The sequence below is a fragment of the Abramis brama genome (genome assembly GCF_963993115.1).
Source record: "Abramis brama genome assembly, chromosome: 8".
NCBI lineage: Eukaryota > Metazoa > Chordata > Actinopteri > Cypriniformes > Leuciscidae > Abramis > Abramis brama.
Window position 1 is genome coordinate 23,306,728 of NC_139970.1, and position 19,193 is coordinate 23,325,920.

Consider the following 19,193-nt stretch of genomic DNA (forward strand, 5'->3'; position numbering starts at 1 on the left):
GTTCCGCAAGACCCACTCAGTGTGACTTATTGGATAACGCTGCGGAAGCCACATCCTACCCCGGAGGGAGGCACTGTGACGGTTACACATATGGACTAGCCAAGCAGGGTAGTACGACATATGGCAGTCTCTGGGGTGGTTCCAGCCTAGTTATAGGGGGGAAGACCACCAGCAGAGGCAACAGAGCGGGCTCTGTCGAGGGAAAGACACAGGCTCGTCCGCAGAGGAGCTGATCGTGGAGGAATACACATATGGGGTCGCCGCAGGGACCGCTACATATGGACACCCAGCCTAGCACAGGTTCCACAATGCATACGAGTGTAGGCCTGGCGTCAGACGCTTTGCAAGGGTGATGGAGGAATTCACAGGGTTAGCTATTTCTGGGGAACACTACTGGAGCAAATAGACGCATGTATCCGGCCCATGGGGGCGGGAGTGGCATTGCAAGGTGACACTAAGAACGGGTCCTTCGCGCTACTGGCCACTATACTATACTCCCGGGGGTGAGTATACGGGAAGATACCAGCTCTACACAGAGGCTATAGAATCTAGCAAACGTGTTAGGTGTCGCCCAGCCCGCAGCTCTACATATATCTGTCAGCGAGGCGCCTTGAGCCACCGCCCAGGAGGAAGCAACACTTCTAGTTGAGTGTGCTTGCAACCCGAGCGGTCAAGGCACGCCTTGGGTTTCGTAAGCCAAGGCGATGGCATCCACTATCCAGTGGGCCATCCTCTGCTTGGAGACAGCCTTTCCCTTCTGCTGGCCTCCGTAACAAACGAAGAGCTGATCTGAGGTCCTAAAGCTTTGTGTTCTGTCCACGTATAACCGCAAGAGGTGGTCTGCCTCCTCCGATGGCAGCGCTTGCAGGTTCACTACCTGGTCCCTGAAGGGAGTGGTAGGAACCTTGGGCACGTATCCGAGTCCGAGCTCGAATTCTAGGCACGATTCGTTGACCGAAAATGCTTGCAGGTCCCCTACCCTCTTGATGGAAGCCAGAGCAGTCAGGAGCACTGTCTTTAGTGACATGATCTTTAACTCAGCTGACTGCAGTGGTTCAAAGGAAAGTCTCTGCAGTGCACTGAGCACCAGAGACAGGTCCCAAGAGGGTATAGAGGGGGGGCAAGGCGGATTCAGTCTCCTCGCTCCCCTCAGGAACCTGACGACCAGGTCATGCTTTGCCAACGACTTACCTTCAACTGCATTGTGATGTGCGGCGATAGCAGCAGCATACACTTTGAGGGTGGAGGGAGACAGCCAGAAAGCACGACTCTGATCGAGAAAGCAGGTCCTTCCTCAGAGGAATGGGCCAAGGAGGTGCTGTCGCGAGGAGCATGTGTTCTGGGAACCAGGTCCGGTTGGGCCGATACGGCGCAACTAACAAGACCTGCTCCTCGTCCTCCCTGACTTTGTGCAGAGTCTGTGCGATAAGGCTCACTGGGGGAAACGCATACTTGCACAGGCCCTGGGGCCAGCTGTGTGCCAGTGCATCCGTGCCGAGGGTTCCCTCGGTCAGGGAGGAAAACAACTGCCAATGGGTCGAGTCCGGAGAGGCAAACAGGCTCCGAAGAAGTCCCATATCAGCTGGAACGCCTGGGGATGGAGACGATGGCATACCAAGATAAGAGATCCTCTGCACAGGTGAGAGTTTGCTCTTGTCTCAGTTGACCCGAAGGCCCAACAGGCTGAGGTGAAGGAGCACCATGTCCCTGTGTACGCACAACTGATCTCGAGACTGAGCCAGAATCAGCCAGTCGTAGAGATAGTTGAGAATACAAACGCTGCATTCTCAGAGTGGAACAATGGCTGTCTCCGCGACTTTCATGAAGACGCAGGGCGACAGGGACAACCCGAATGGCAGGACTTTGTACTGATATGCCCGTCCCTCGAACGCAAACTGCAGGAACAGTCTGTGTCGAGAAAGAATCAAGACATGAAAGTACGTGTCCTTCAGGTCGATCGCTGTAAACCAATCTTGGGGACGGATGCATTAGAAAATGCGTTTCTGCGTGAGCTTTCTGCGTGAGCTTTCTGCGTGAGCATCTTGAACTGGAGCTTGTGCAGGGCCCGATTTAAGGTTTGCAGATCCAAGATTGGTCGTAACCCACCACCTTTCTTGGGTACAATGAAGTAGGGGCTGTAGAATCCTGTCTTCATATCGGCTGGAGGAACCGGCTCGATCGCATCCTTCGCCAGTAGGACATAGATCTCTGCTCGCAACTCTGCACAGAGGTGAAGTAGATGCCCCTGAACTTGGGAGGGCGCTGGGCGAACTGAATCGTATAGCTGAGTCTGATGGTACGGATGAGCCAGCGAGATGGGCTGGGAAGCGCTAGCCAGGCTCCCAGACACCGTGCAAGCGGGACCAACGGGACCACAGACGTACCCGGGGTGGGGCAGCGAGGTGGAACACAGGGACTCGGCCCGAAGCAGAGTCTGAATGTGTTGTGCCACACTTATCTGGTTCCAGGGTGGGGCAGAGGGTGCGTGGGAAGACTTGGTGGCGTCCCCGAGCCACACTGCTGCCCGCTGGTGACGGAAGAGGGGGAAAGGAGTGGCAAGGCATGGGAGCATCGCTCACTGCAATCCACGCCCTCTTGTGACCCAGAGATGGAAGAAATTGCTCTTTTATTGAAAATGTGGGTACCGCTGGACCCGTCGCTGTACACAGTTCCTGCATAACCCCTGGGTCATAACTACCCTTGTGCAATTCCTTGAGTGCCTTGGCCTGGTAGACCTGCAGGAGCGCCATGGCATGCAGGGCAGACACAGCTTCTCCACAGGCTGAGTATGCCTTGTCCGCTAGAGCGGACGAGAAATTACACGCCCGGGAGGGGAGGCGCGGATTTCCCCACCAGGAGGTAGCAGTCTTGGAACACAGCTGCATCACCACAGACCACTCCTCCGGGGGGATCTCCACGTAACCCTTAGCTGCTCCACCGTCGAGGGTAGTGAGGGAGGAAGAGGCACCAGAACGGTTTCAGGCAGAAAAAGGTGCCGTCCGTGCTCTAGTAACCTCTTCATGCACTTCCGGAAAGAAAGGCACTGGGGCGGGGCGCTGAGAACCAGCACAGGCCGCCGCGTGGTTCGGGACACAGTGGAGGGTTCCACTCGAGCCAACACTTGCAGCGGCCCTGGAAAGCATAGCCGTGAGCTCTGGGTCTAACTCGGACAACGCTGTCACACCCGAAGGAGGCAGCGCAGCCGAGTCTTCATCCCCAGAGGACATTAGCTCACCCTCTGATGCAGCGACCGCCATTTGATCATCCGGTGGAGCTCCAAAAGAAATGACTGGGACTGCCACGGATGGCCCAGCGCGCTCTCTTGGAGGCTCCGTGGGTAGCGTTATAGAGGAGTGAGGGGCCCGAGGAGACTGGCTCGGCGGGTTACCTCTCACTATGATCCCCTGAAGGCTATTAACCGAAGTAGGCCTCTTCTGCTGCATCCAGAAACACGATTTGAATGACATCTTGAAAAAGACGTAGGGTCAGATCGTGTAAGCTCTTTTGGGAATTTGCTCTCTCTGGTGCTTAGGCGCATAGGGAGATAACCGTGGCAACACACGGTTAGTGTAAGCCTGTGTGAACACTCACTCTCTGGAAACGCCCACCGAAACCAACAAGCTGAATGAACAGCTTTTCTCATTGAAGGCGCACACTCTTGGAGAATCACGACTCTCACTGCACGCGCCGTCACGCCAACACCAGCTCGCAGAGGCTTCTTCCAGCAGAGACTCGAACAGCAACACTCTTAACAGATGCTTGAGAGAACAGGAACAGCATGCGCTGTCTGGCTCCGAAGCGAAAGACAAGGATGTGATGCACCTGCTGCTCATTATATGCTTGCGCCGCGATGCATAGCAGCTGGTGCAATTATTGCATGCCAATGTGCATTGGCTAGTTTTGTTTCACTCGAAGTAGATAGGCTCGCAAGTGATCCCCATTCGTCAGAATCACTTCTGACTTACGTAGTAGTGAGCTGACGAAGGGGAACGTTGTCATATACAATTGTCTTTACCAATGAATAATCTAAACTTCTTTACAGTCAGAAGAGAACAAATCACAGTCTGGTTTATAGTGGTCTGTTGACACACACACGCTCTCACTCACAGATATACTGAAGCATAAATCACAGATGGGTTTACTGTATATGGCATGGATGTGTTTGATGGTGTGGGTAAATTTATGTGTTTGTGTCACACACACATCATATCCCTTGTGCCTTGCCGCATGTGCTGGAGGTTGCCAGAACAGAACATCAGTTATATAGAACATGTCATCAGATGAGAGCGGCTGATATTTTGTGGTGTGTGTTCAGATAACTCCGCTTTATTTAAAACAGCAGGGCTGAGCTATTTAAACATCCTGATATATGAAATGACCCAACAGGGAGATGTTTGTTTATATTTCTGCTGCTATACCTGTTCTTTATTAATACTCATATGCTTGCATAAAGAGGAAAATAAACCAGGTTCCATATAGGTACAAATCAACTTGTCTGTCAACATTAAATGTGATCTGATCTCAGCAATTTTAAAGTACAGTTTTGTGGAGCAGGATGATATATTATGTATGTTTGTTGAACCAATGAAATGTGGGTGATGCAAGTTCAAGCTTGATTTCCAAGCTATTTCCTCCTCATTCCAAATAATTTCCTGTCTTCTCTCTCCACTGCCACTCTCCACACTATCTCCATTGCCACATCATTTCCTGCCTTCTCTTTCTCTCCATTGTCATTCAAATAAATGGATTAAATTTAATCCACGACCTTGGGTGAATTATTAATTTTCTAAAACTGGCAACAGCAATATGATAAAACAGTGTTTATAAAAATTATTGTATTAATTATTAGATAATTGTAATGTACAAATATGTCATTAAGTAATTTGCCTAGAGATAGCATAATAAACTATTTGAATCAGAATAGTTACAGTGAAAATTAGTAATTTCTGCTCTTCTGCAATGGCTTTTCTAAAACTGCGATAACAGCAATATGATATAACAGTGTTTAAAAAACAGTTGTATTTATTATTAATAATAATCATAATAAACAATTCTTCAATATGCCTAATTAATTTGCCTACAGATAGGTGCAGTGTAATTTCTGCACCATTAGCCTCACCAACTAAAAAAATAAAATAATTGGTTCATTTCTGTGCTGGGATGACACAAACAGAGAAATATCTTGTAAAACACTATTCAGTCAAAGTGTTTACTCTTTTCAGGGAAATCTACTTTAATTATGAATTCAACCAGTGTGTTGTTTCATATTGCTTTTGTCCTGTGAATTAATGTTTCTTTTTTTATGACAGCTTTAAGCATGCCCCATCCAATTAAATTTTAAAGGGTTATTTCACACAAAGATTATTCTGTCATTTACTCACCCTCATGTCGTTCCAAACCCGTTAGACTTTTGTTCATCTTGGAAACACAAAAATATATGTTTAATGAAGTCTAAGAGATTTCTGTCCTCCATTGGCAGTTTCTGTTCCACTTTGACACCTAAAATAATTCATAAAAATATTGTAAAACTAGGCTAATTTTTATGAATTGAGCGGTTTAGTCAACTTTTCTGATGAGACACGATAGCTTTATATGATGAACATAAAAAGTTCCATCCTTCGGATGAGACGTGAAATTGAGGTCCTGACTCTCTGTGGTCATTACAAATCCCAGGATGTCCTTCGGAAAAAGAGTAGGGGTGTAACCCCTGCATCCTGGCCAAATTTGCCCAGTGGCCTCTGTCCATCATGGCCTCCTAATCATCCCCATATTGACTGATTGGCTTCATCACTGTCTGGTGTGTGATGGGTGTTCTGCCGCAATATGGCTGCCGTCGCATCATCCAGGTGGATGCTGCACATTGGTGGTGGTTGAGGAGATTCCCCCTTCCATGTAAAGCACTTTGAGTACCCAGAAAAGCGCTATATAAATGTAATGAATTATATATATTTTTATTATGAACAGATCGCTTGACCTGTTTGACGTGCAAGAACAAACCTCATTGGTTCTTGCTGAAGCTCAAACGTGCTGCGTAACACATGAGAATGAACCTCTTTGGTTTTTGCACATCAAGAAAACATGCTTGAGCTTCTGTTTAACATATCTCATGTGTGCATTGATGAATGTTTATATGTGGATAAAACCTTAAATTAAATCTGTTCATCATATAAAGCAATCGTTTCTCTTCAGAAAATCAGACTAAACCGCTCAATTCATATGTATTAGTTTAGCTTCAAAGTGGTAGTTGTGTAGTTGTCAATGGAGGGACAGAAAGCTCTCAGATTTCATCAAAAAGATCTTAATTTGTGTTCGAAGATGAACGAAAGACTTACGGGTTTGGAACGACATGAGTAAATGATGACAGAATTTTTCATTTTTGGGTGAACTTTCCCTTTGAGCTGAACAAAACATAAACGCGCTTTGTTTTGTGTCAACCTGTTGTCTTCTGTGATGTCTCCTCTTTCTACTGATTTCTTGCACTTATCCTCCACCCACTCTTTTGTTCCTCTCCTAAAGCTGTGTAGCATCAATGCCTTTGGGTGATTGCCTTCTGTAATGACATTCTGCTCCACAGAGCACAAAAGTGAGAGAGAAACAGATGATTCATGGCTCTGTTCTTTCTTGTCCGCTGCTTTGATGTGTCCTGTTTGCTGGTCTCCAAAGCCTGTATTTGGTAGAGGCCTGCTGAGTCCCACCGCCTCTCTTTAGAGCTGCTGCATGCTGGGAAATGAAATCCAGAATCCAGCTTACAGGGATGGGCATTCTCCATGGAGCAACATGCTCTCAAACAAAAGCATGCACATACTCGCACTCACAAGTACACACATGTCCAGCAGGACATACACCCTAGTACATACTGTATGTAAGGGATCATATGCAGTCAACCAGTCATTATCGCAAAATAATGGGTCTTGTTTCGACCAGAAGGGGTTTGTTTTGTGAAATCGATCGTCTGGCTGTACATTATCCCTTATATATTCACCAGGGTGAATGTAATTTTCCATCCTACCACACGCCTGTTTACCAAATAGATCAATGTCCATGAAATATTGATTTAAGTTGAACTTCTCTCAATTTTTTATAAGTAACCGATACCGGAGAGTGCTTGGAGAGCCATGAAACGGGTACATTGTTATGGAAAAAAAGTAGGATGGAAAATATATCTTAATTTCGAACACAAATCAAGATCTTTTTGATGAAATCTGAGAGCTTTCTGTCCCTCCATTGACAGCTACATAACTACCACTTTGAAGCTTCAAATGGAAAGTAAATGTCGGTATATACTTAATTATTCCACTGAAGACAGTTGAAGTTATGTTAATTATTTATTTTTTTGAATAAAAAATTCAAAGTTTAATTTTTATTTGTTAAATTATGTTACACACTAAGTAAGATTTTAAATACGTTCATTTAGCAAGGATGCATTAAATTGGTCAAAAATGACAGTAAATCCATTTATAATGTTACTAAAGATTTCAATTTTTTTTTAATGCTGATCTTTTGAACTTTGGTATTTATCAAATAATTCTGAAAAACTGTATCATGCTTGCACAAAAATAGCAATCAGAACAACTTTTTTTTCCCACATTCATATTGATGATAAGTGTTACTTGAGCACCAGATCAGCATAGTATAATGATTTCTGAAGGATCATGTTACCCTAAAGACTGGAGTAATGGCTTTCCATCACAGGAATAAATTGCTTTTTAAAATATATTAAAATAGAAGACAAACAGTTATTTTAAATGTTAATAACATTTCATAGCATTACTGTTTTCACTGTAATTTTGATCAAATAAATGCAGCCTTGGTTAGCATAAGAGACTTATTTAAAAAACAACAACAACCAAACAAAACCCCCACAGTTTTGAATGTTAGTGTACATCCATACATGTTTGGTGTTTTGTGGAAAAAATGCATGGTGTTTGCATATGTTTGCCAAATATACAATCATTATGTATGATCAATATCACAAAAATAAGTGATCATGGAGCTCTGTGATCGACCAATCAGAATAAAGTATTTTAGAGCACAGAATAAAAAACTCTCTTTCCATTAGATTGCACAGTACAGTATAGCGAGCTGTGTGGGGAATCTCTCTTTATCTCTCTCTTAAGAAATATAAAGGCTCACGTAGCATCTCGCTTGCCATCACTCATACCGAAATAACTCACCTTTACCGTATACTCGCTCAGATACAATCAGCTGCAGCCTCTGCTGGTAAGATGCAATAAATATTACATCAACTTCCCCTACAGTGTCGTTGTGATCTTCTGTTACACAGATAGTGTCATTGGAACTGTGTTGTATCTGTACATGATAATGTCTGGGTTTGTGGGGTACAGTAAATCAACCTGCACATAGGACCAGCACAGATTATATCTGCACCCATGGTAAAAGGTCAAGGACAGAGCAACTGCAGTGTGAATTAAGACAGCTTATAACTGATCTTGAAAAAAAAAAAGTCTTCTTTCTGTTCTCCATGTGTCTGTGTCATAGGTGTCCAGAATCTGCCCGACCGGACACCGTTCAACCCTGTTTACTGCCATGTAGGAAAGATTGCATTGTGACTCCTTTCAGTGAATGGACAGCCTGCCCTACCACATGCCTGCCAGGTATTGATACAATCTCCTCACACAACCTTTAGCTGTGACATTTCAGTGGGACCTCACATGCAGGGATAGTTCACCTGAAAATAAAAATGTATTTCCAAAACTGTTTGCTTTTATTTTTCCTGTGGAACACATACGAAGACTGTTTTAATCTTTTTTTTATGTTTTGATCATCTTATGTTCAAAACTGCATTTATTTTATCAAAATTCAGTAATATTGTGAAATATTTTTACAATTTAATATAACTGTTTTTTATTATTATTTGAATACATTTTTATATGTTATTTATTCCTGTGTTGGTAAAGCTGAATTTTCAGCATCATTACTCCAGTCTTCAGTGTCACACGATCTTTCAGAAATCATTATAATATGCTAATTTGCTGCTCAAGAAACATTTCTTATTATTATCAATGTTGAAAACAGAAAATAAATTTGTGGAAACCATGATACATATGAAAGAACAGCATTTATTTAAAAATAGAAATTCAAATAAGACATTATATATATATATATATATATATGTGCTGTGCGTGTAAACCTCACTCCCCTGATCTCAAGAGGCACACTTACAACTGATGCCAGAGACTGCGGTTCGAATCCCTCTCGGAGCGGGTCGAGTAGGACCGGTTACACCAGTCACCAGTTGATCAAGTCATCATGTTACTGCAGCCACAGTTAGAAGTGTCCTGAGATACTCAATTGGGACTACAACATGTGCATTGGCTGGACTAACCTCAATTAAATGCTTTTTTTAATGTTATTTGAGCATAAGAAACAACATTTATGGGACCATTCATGTCAGATTTAATTGTTGATTTTAAATGTTATTTAACATCTCAATCAGATTTCAGCATTTCCCCATTCTCTCTTATCTAATTATTTCTTTCTTTTCCTACGAGAAAAGTCATTATATTTACAGAGTTGGTTATTAGAATCTAAAATTCATTACCTCCATGAGGACAGTATGTTGATAATGAAAACAAGATTTCACACCAACCTACTGGGACGTGATGTCATACACTGCTGTAAAAGCAGTGAAAGCCGGACCACATACCGTATGTGTCATTCTCAGTGGGGCTTTTCTTACCAGCAAAAAAGTTTTATTACATTTAAATGAGACTATTAATTGACAATTACTTCAACTAAAGAAACCAGTAAACATGCATTTATGATGATTGAATCAAATGGTAACATTTGAAGAAAGGTTTTAAATAACTGATATCCCCTCTGTAAATAGGGTGTTTTACCCTGTTGGGTCTTCTGTTAATGAGATCGCCCTCTTAATTGTGCTATTATCAGTGTTTTAGTAATTAGCAAAGCGTAATGAGCCTTACATCGTCTGTTAAATGAAGTCGTTACATCAGCTTAGGATCCATACAGTGAACTCCACCAGAGAATCATATCATTAGCTCTTATCTAAAGAGCTCTTTGAATTGTTCCTGCTGCGGTAATCGCTGTCAGAATACTAATAAAGTGAAAGATGAGTGAAAGTGATGTTTTCTTTCTGTGTGAACTATGCAGTGAACAGCACCGTGCCCTCACAGTCACGATACAGGATCATCATCCAGCGGGCGGCCAATGGGGGTCAAGAGTGTCCAGATACTTTATATGAGGAGAGAGAATGTGAGGCTCTACTGGTTTGTCCTACTTACAGGTGAATAAACTGCATTCACACTAGTGGTTTATCAATTTATCAGTTAGACTCATACAATGTCAGCCTGTTTTATTTCACCTTTGTGGAGTCAAAAAAACCGTTTGCAAACCCACACAGCAGTTCAGAATCGCATGCATGAAAAACCTAAATTTATTATACGCTGTTTTGTAAACACAATACTTTCCACAAAATACACAAGTCACACTGTAGCTGTAATTTACTGCGCAAGTAAATGCCAAGCTATTTGCAAGTTTCTCCAGCTCATGAATAAATGTGAATGCGTTTGAGCAGTTGTAATAACTTCTGAAATTGTTATTCTGCAAGGTTTATTCACAAATGGAAGTAGGTTGATTTGTTAATGCAATAATAGCTGTATCAGGCAGCATTTTGTTTCTATAAACTCACCCATAAAAAACATGTTTTACACAAACATTTCAGAAGAGATAATCTGTATGACTCTTTCATGCTTTTACACCATGCAAATAAACATCAGCTAATGCTTCTGAATGCCTGCAAAAGCACCTGTCATAAGATAAGGCCACAAGGTTTCTTGAATAATAATGAGGCTCCACATACACTATGTTTGAGAGGTCAGGAAAAAAATAATTTCTGAAAGAAATTAATAATTTGATATGGCAAGGATACATTCAATGTAGGCAAAATAGACTTTCTATTCATCACAGGTTTCACAAAAATATTAATCAGAACAACTTTTCAATGTTGATAATTATGAATCTTTCTTGAGCATCAATTCATTATATTATAATGATTTCTGAAGGATCATGTAACCCTGAAGACTGGAGTAATGATGCTGAAAATTCAGCTTTTCCATCACAGGAATAAATTACATTTTACAAAATATTCAAATAGAAAACAGACATTTAAAATTGTATTTAGCAATATTACGGTTTTTACTGTATTTGTGATCAGATAAATGTATCTTAGGTGAGCAAAGAGACTTTACATTTAAAGAAATATTACAGACTACAAACTTTTAAATGTTAGCATATTTAAGAATTCGAATGCTCCACTCCATCACATCCAGTAACGTTCACTCATCATTCATGTCGAGAATGAAAATATATATATATATATATATATATATATATATATATATATATATATATATTTATTTATTTAATAATAAAAAAAAAAACAGAAATAAGTTATTGATTGCATTTGAAGCAGCAAGTTTTACATCCAGTCACATTAATGATTAACAAATAAATCAGATAATGCAATGGCAATTTGGTGATATCCCCGCAGATGTGGTCTTGACCGGTTTTAAAATAAAATCCTCTTAGAGTCCTCGAAGTCTGAGAATGAGACAAGACCATGTCCTTCAAGAATGGTCTCGGGACTACAACACTAGTATATCTTATAATATACACTAGTATATCTTATAATATTTCAGTAAAGTTGATAGTTGAGAACTTGCATGGAATATTTGCACTTGTGAATGTATTACTTCATATTAACCAATGACCACTCTCATTTGTAGATGTCAGCATTGGCATCTGCCATTGAAATCCCTTGTAATTAAAACTATTGACAAGAAACTGTTTAGTATGCTGAAACAAAGTCATTCGTTTAATGCAGAACATCATTACCACTGGTTTATAGGATTTATTTAACGGTCACCATTTTTCTCATTTGCAAGGCTAGATGAAACAAATTTTCCTGTAAAAGCCCCCTGAATACAAAGGCAATTAATTCCATGTATCATAAAAGACTGTGACAGCATCATGCTGGTTAATATACTGATTTAAGTATTGTAAGTGTAAGGCTTCTATTGATATGCATTGTGTTTACACTGGAAGGTCTGCTTACATGTGTACATATGTGTTATTTCCAGGTTATTTCTGGTATTATATGATATCTGTTATTACCTAAATAATACCTAGTATATTTATAGTATATGCACAGCCTGTCTTAGACTAAAAATGTATGTCATGGTAACAACTCAGGGGACTTTTTTCCAACATCAAACAATCATTACAAATCTTCATCTCTTTTTCAGATGGAAGGCACACAGATGGCATCCATGTACTCTGGTCCCAGATTCTGTCCAGCAGGGAATGGCGGGAGCGAGTGAATCGTGTGGTAAAGGATTAGAGATGAGAGGTAAGAGAAATTTGTTTCATGTAAAAGAGTCAATTCTCATGGTATGCTACATAGCCACCTGTTGCTGCTCTGCCTTTGAGCTATATGCATCGCTGTGCACATATATGAATGTGTTCATTGCTTTGAGCTCTGCTTTGTTCATTGGCGCTGTACAGAGTGTGAAGTGTTGATGCAGCATGCCGGAACTCCCGGTGTGATTAAGACAGAATGGAAGTGAAAGCTGTCAGATATCACAGACAATGTAAGAGGAACAGTCTGCCTTTGGGGCACAGATGCTTTAAAAAAAATAGCCAAACTTTTTGATTTACAGAGCTGTTCTGTGGGTGTGATGTTGGTAATTTAAACATATTCTGTGTAGAAATATCAACATATTCTGACATTTTTGTGCAAATTATTCCATATATTGATATTATTAGAGTATAGTACAGTTTCTGAGGAAGTGTATTATAGGACGAATGTGTGAATTATTTTTCTTGTGATTTTTTTTCCCCAGAAATATTGAAATCTATTCAAATAATACTTTATTTTAATCATTATATATATATATATATATATATATATATATATATATATAGCTCTCAAAGCATTAATTCATTAGTCGTTGATGAAAATAAGTACATTAAATATAATGCTACACATGTCATTAGTTCCATGTCCTTTCACAAAAGTAATGACTTTGATTTTTTTTTTAGGAAAATATGTTTTACTATTTTAATTTACATTTTAAGCAATATTTGATAATGATGTATTGTAGTTATTATAAAGTGTTAACATAAAAGAGTATGATAACTCAAAATGGGAAGCCTATCAAAATAATTTGACTAATAAATGGATTTTTCAAATATCTTCAGTAACGAAAGTCAAAAGTATTTTCCATGGAAACCTTGAATTTGTTGAGATCAAATTAAAATAAATGATTGTATCCAGAAGTTATTACTTTTAGACACAATGTAGTGTGACATTTTACTGAGCTTCCCCAGTTTATCAGAATATCATATTGGTACAATGGAAGAAAGCTGACATTTTTGTGCCGAGTCAAAGGTCAGTATTATTCCAGATATTGAGTGCATTCATTAAAATTAACGAGGCCATTCATTAAAAATCACAAGTCTGTGTAAATGTTATCCTGCAATTGAAGATTCAAATAGGCACTAGTACGTAGCCGCTATTGTACGCGTGCCCCCGCAGCAAGGTTAGGATACGGATTACATGAAGATGGACTGCAGAGAGCACTTGCCTGTGTGCAGATTCAATTTCATGGTTTATTTAAACCAGCACTTGACAGTGTTGACCTCCCCTTGGATCTCACTGCATGAGGGCATGAATTAAAGTAAACAATAAATCTTGGCTAATTTACGAATGTTCACCAATTCGTTCCTGCTTTTTAATTCCACAAGCACTAACAGTGAGTACCACCACCACAACAGCAATAAGCTCTTGTTGTTTTACCTTAGTCTAGTGATTAAAAATTACGCAGATTGTTTATGTACACGGATGATTTATTGTTATATTTTAGGCAAGCATCCCCGGCTGATGTAATTTGATTATTCTCACCCTACTCAGGTGGAGTGGTGGCTTGAGACAGGCGCACAGACGCTCTCCGGCACACAGATGCAAATGAGCCAGCCGCAGAGTTCCTGCTGTGTTTGAGAACACTTGCTCTATCAGCATCCTCCACAATAAATAACAGGGCTAGAAGACAATGCAGTAAATTACACTAAATGAACCAGAAAGACAGACACCTCTGCAAAAGTAACGCGAACCTCAAACATATTGTGCTTCCTCAGACAGATTTGCAGCAAAAAAGCGACCAGAAGTCATTCATTTTCAGTGAGAGTTAGAGATGCGAGAAGATATGAGTGACTGCGTCTGTTGGTGATCATGTGAGTGCCACTGTCTGCACTCTCATTGGTAGTTTTGGCCTGATCTCATTAGTGTTCATTCGTTTTTGTTTTTTATTGACTTATTTAGGCATTGTACATTGAGTATCGTTGTATCATTGTACTGACTGCATCTATTGCTTAAATATATTTACATACTGCAACCCTCTACGCACACCTTGGCAATAGAATCGCCATTGGCTAGTACATTTGTTTGGTTACTCGCCAGACTGATATTCTATTTTGATATTATATTCTATTTCTATATGAGCAATATCACACGAGTGGCCATAGGCCGAGGTAATCACAGCGTGTTGATATACAGCCATATTGCACGGCTACGAGTGTTATATTGCGTTTATACAACAGTTCGACGGCACACATGAGTAAATACATAAGAAACAACACTGGAGTGTCTTTAAAAACCCTCTTTTGTGCAGAACTACTTCCTTCCGTGGTATGGAAGACTCTCTCACTCTCTCTCTCTCTATGCGTGTGTGTGAGAAACGCACATCCATTGAGGTGAATTGAAATAGTACATATCGCTTGACAGAGAGTGAAACTCTCAAGCGCTCAGGCAGTGTTCAGCGAGTGAAAATGCTAAACTTATACTTAGCCTCTAACACACACACTGGCGAGTAAAATCTAAGAATTTATTAGCCAATGACTAATGATAGACATTTATTCACCCAGAGTGAAGATTTAGTCGCATATACTAGTGATTTACTCGCAAACCTACAACAGAGAGTTGTACTGTATGCAACATAAATACTTTTTCTATCTATCGATCTATCTATCTATCTAGTTATCTACCTATCTGTCTATCTATCTATCTATCTATCTATATATATTATATATTTATATATATATATAACATGAATATGTAAGACATACAATGCTTACGTTTTTGATGCCGTCAATATGTCTTAACAGACAAATACATATCACTAGTGAGATCATGCTGGTGGTTGCATTATTTCTGTCAGGACCACTATCGTCAAATACAATTGACAGTTAGCATACAGTTTGGATTGGCGGAATGGTTCTGTTCTGGGCGAGAACTCTCTGCGCATCATTGCAGCCTAGCATGGATAAGAGCAGGGAGAGCAGCAATAATCCCCCTTGGGGTAAACAGAACAGAACCAACATGAATGTATTGCAGATATCATTCATTCGAGATTTTAAAGTACAACATGATTCGAGAATTTATTCTGATTCAAAGGGGAATCAGAATGCCAAATACTGACTGGGTGAGAGGAGGAGCTGGGGATGGAGGAGGGTAATTAGCTCCTGAAAACCGCGATATCTGCTGATAATACTGAAGGAGCTTATATATGTATACAGTGATAGGCGTAGTATTCCTATAGGGATCTCCCAGTCACGTGACCCCTAGCCGCGTGTCAGCCATTTTGACGGAATACTTCAGCGCACCTACATACATGAGAATGCGGATTATCACATGTTTTATGACTGCGAATTGATTAAAATAATATAATAGTATATAATGGTCACTGTATTAATTATCTTGAGCATGCTGTAATGTTCCTATAAATATATTTTCTTTCCAACTGTGCATTCTGAATAATAAATAGGCTAAATATATTTATCCACTAAGCTGCAGCAGTCCGATATACTCGTCTTCCCATTAACAGTTTTTTTTTCCTTCTCTTTCTGACATTTCTTACCTGTTGGGTTTACATTTTTTAATTAAATTGACTATAAAGATTGCTTGTGTGTGCTGGTGTTTATTCCAGTCTTTTAAAATAGTTGAATGAATGCTCGCGATCGTGCCTAGTAACGATGTTAAATAGGCTAGGCTATTTAATCAATAATGGTAGAGGAGAATGACAGTCAACTACTTTGAATATTATAGCATTTTGGGCATAAACATGTAAATAATGAAAAGACTGACATTGAAAAATGACACAGAATGATTAAAATTTAAATATTTAATTCAAATAAATAAATGTTCGTGGTTCACACTGATGTTATTCATTTGTTCTCACACACTTCAGCGTCACGGTCACTGGTTTAGACGAACACTGACCATTAGCTGGTACTATTATTAGCACAGCGGCCGTCAGCTAACTCTTCACGTCATGTCATCACAAAAAGAAATATACAAGAGGAAGATAAAGGAATTAGTAATCATAGATCCTTATGAAGCACCACAAGTTCTTTTTACAGACATTAAATGTGTAGAAAAACTTCCTGACATTGAGTTCGGTGACATTTACAGCTAAGTTACCTTATTCACTTCCCATCACGCTACACCGGAGCTTCATTAAAAGCATACACAAGCTTAGCAGGCTATCGGTATCACAGCATCGCTCGGGCATGATAGAAAAATAGGTGAATATAGACATTCTCTGGTGAATATTTCGCGACGACCTGTATTATGACCAGCGGTTTAGGATTTTCTATACCGTCAAAATGGCTGCTCCAACTGGCGTGACGTCACGCGGGACATCCCTATAGGTAGACGTGGATCAGCTGAGAGTCAGCTGATGCAAGCTTGACTAACGTGACCTGCCAGAACTGAGGCTACGCTTAATATCACTGCTTGTTTGTATAAAGTTAAACTCTACTCACCTTTGTACCACTGCCTACAGTCACTGTCATTCATATCACCTCAAATCACTACCTCTCATTGAAAGTGAATGACTGAATTCCAGTGTAGACAGGCTGTTAAGGAACGCTCACACTGACAGAGTCCTTGTACAGTTGATTACTATCTGTCCTTGCACAATGAACCCTTACTGGAAACCAACAATACAAAGAATGCTCCTGTCATAGTCCATGAAACTGTCTGCATATGGCAGAAATCCATATCAGATAGGTAGTATTTAGCATTACAGGATGTGAATGACAGGAGTATTTTTGGTTTTGCTGTGGTACATTTTGCTGACAGAAATTTGTCACATTCTTTGTAAGTTATTTTAAGGTGAATGTTTGCTGCTGGTATTCAACGCTTTGTCTATTCACTTTTGGTATGAAAAAGCTTGTTCCCAATTGGGGATCTTATTTTGCACATTTTGAGCAACTCGCTGCAGTCTTTGGTGTCCACTAAATCACGTCGGGGGTATTTAAGAAGGCACATATATTGATTATACCACACATACTAATCTTCGTCTCACATTATGGATTAAAATGTCTCAGTTAATCAGTTCCCATTATTATGGGGTGGATGTGCGAGTGTCTTCCACAGTGCTTCTTGGTATTGTGCATAGCTTCAGTAATCATTTAATTGGGCTTAGATTCCCACATATCGAAACCTTAATTCTAAGAGCACATGAAAGTGTTACTCTAATGAAAAAAGTCGTCTTCTGGGTTTTTTGTGCGCTCGGCCTGTGCCGTTAATGAGTACTGAGAAGCTTAGCCGGCAAGTCTGACAGAGTCTTTTTTAAGGGCCATAAAAGTTCTCCACTGTGTCCTTTTGAGTAGTCAGCAAACATTGTCACCTTTGTAAGTGGCTGTATTATTAAGTTGATCCCTGTCATGAGCCGAGATAAGAATAAAATGTTAACAATAGGGAGAGGAGATAAATTGAGAGAGAATGGTATAGGGATTGTGGAGAGAGGGGAAATAATTGTGCTAAAAATGGGCAGCCTGTGCGCTCCAATCAGAATGTCACTACTGTCAACCTTTCTGTCTCTGGGGCACTGCGGGAACCAGCAATGAGTGTGAGAAAGAAAAGGGAGCTAGGAGAGACAGAGTAGGAGGGATAAACTGATGTCTACCTTGGGAGGCATGTGAAATTCTTAAGAGTAAAAAAAACTTACCTTTCACATTTGAATCTGAAGGACAAAATGCTCAGAATGACTATTCAATTCTGTTAACAATGTCCTTTATGGTACAGTACCATAATATGCTACACATAATTTCAAGCTCTCTTGATTCTGATTGGTCAAATAGTTTTGTATAATGAACACTAAAATGTATAATTGACCGATGTCACAGACATCTGGTTGCATTGATAAAAAAAAATACAGTAAAGCAGTAATACTGTGAAATATCACTGAACTTTTTTTGTTTTTTAAAATGTAATTTATTCCTGTGATGGCAAAGCAGCATCATTACTCCAGTCTTCAGTGTCACGTGATGCTTCAGAAATCATTATAATTTGCTGCTCAAGAAACATTTATTATTATTATCAACATTTCTGCTGCTTCATATTTTTGTGGAAAATGTGATGCACTTTTTTCAGGATTCTTTGATGAATTGATAGTTCAAATGAATAGCATTTGTTTGAAATAGAAGTCTTTTGTAACATTATAAATGTCTGTACTGTCATGTTTAACCAATTGAATGCATCCTTGCTAAATAAAAGTATGAATTTCTTCACACAAAAAAAGAAAATATTACTGACCCCAAACCTTTTGAACGATAGTGTATTTAATGAATTATTTGAATCTGTTTATGACTGACTTGACTCTACATGATCCTATACACATAATCCATATATATAGTTGCAGAGAGTGAAAACAAATAAAATGCCTTTGTAATTATAATCTAAGTCTGTCGTTTTCACACAAAAGCAAACTATGATGTATTATTAAAACACCATCCCACGTCTAGATACTATCTCCACCCACGTTACTCTGAAGTGAAGAGAGCAAATGCTTTGGTCAGAGAGCAACATTTGAAATTCAAATAGGAATCAATAAAATGTATGTGTACATGTATGCCTGTTCAAAGACATCAGAGGGTCACTTCTGAGATAACAGCATCGCATTGCCCTAGGGAAGGTGACGTCCATGCAGACTCGAGTCAGATGTTATTTTGGCACTTAAACATGCACAGGGTCTTTGTTCTATATTTAAAACTCAGTTGTTCCCTCCCTTCGGTTTAGAGCCTTTCTGACAGATATGCAAGGGTTGGAATTTGTGTCCTACAAATCTGAATCAATACAGTATTAATTA

The 19,193-nt window shown here is 40.0% G+C and overlaps 1 protein-coding gene across 2 annotated transcripts in view; it reads left to right on the forward strand.

The window, feature by feature from the left end:
• The window catches only part of thsd7ba (thrombospondin, type I, domain containing 7Ba), a 300,128-nt gene that overhangs the window by 226,102 nt on the left and 54,833 nt on the right, over window positions 1–19,193 (forward strand). For both annotated transcript variants that reach the window (XM_084123090.1, XM_084123089.1), the window contains 3 exons: window positions 8,500–8,615; window positions 10,135–10,267; window positions 12,288–12,391. In XM_084123090.1, the coding sequence (XP_083979216.1) occupies window positions 8,500–8,615; window positions 10,135–10,267; window positions 12,288–12,391 (353 nt within the window). The remainder of the gene's footprint in view (window positions 1–8,499; window positions 8,616–10,134; window positions 10,268–12,287; window positions 12,392–19,193) is intronic.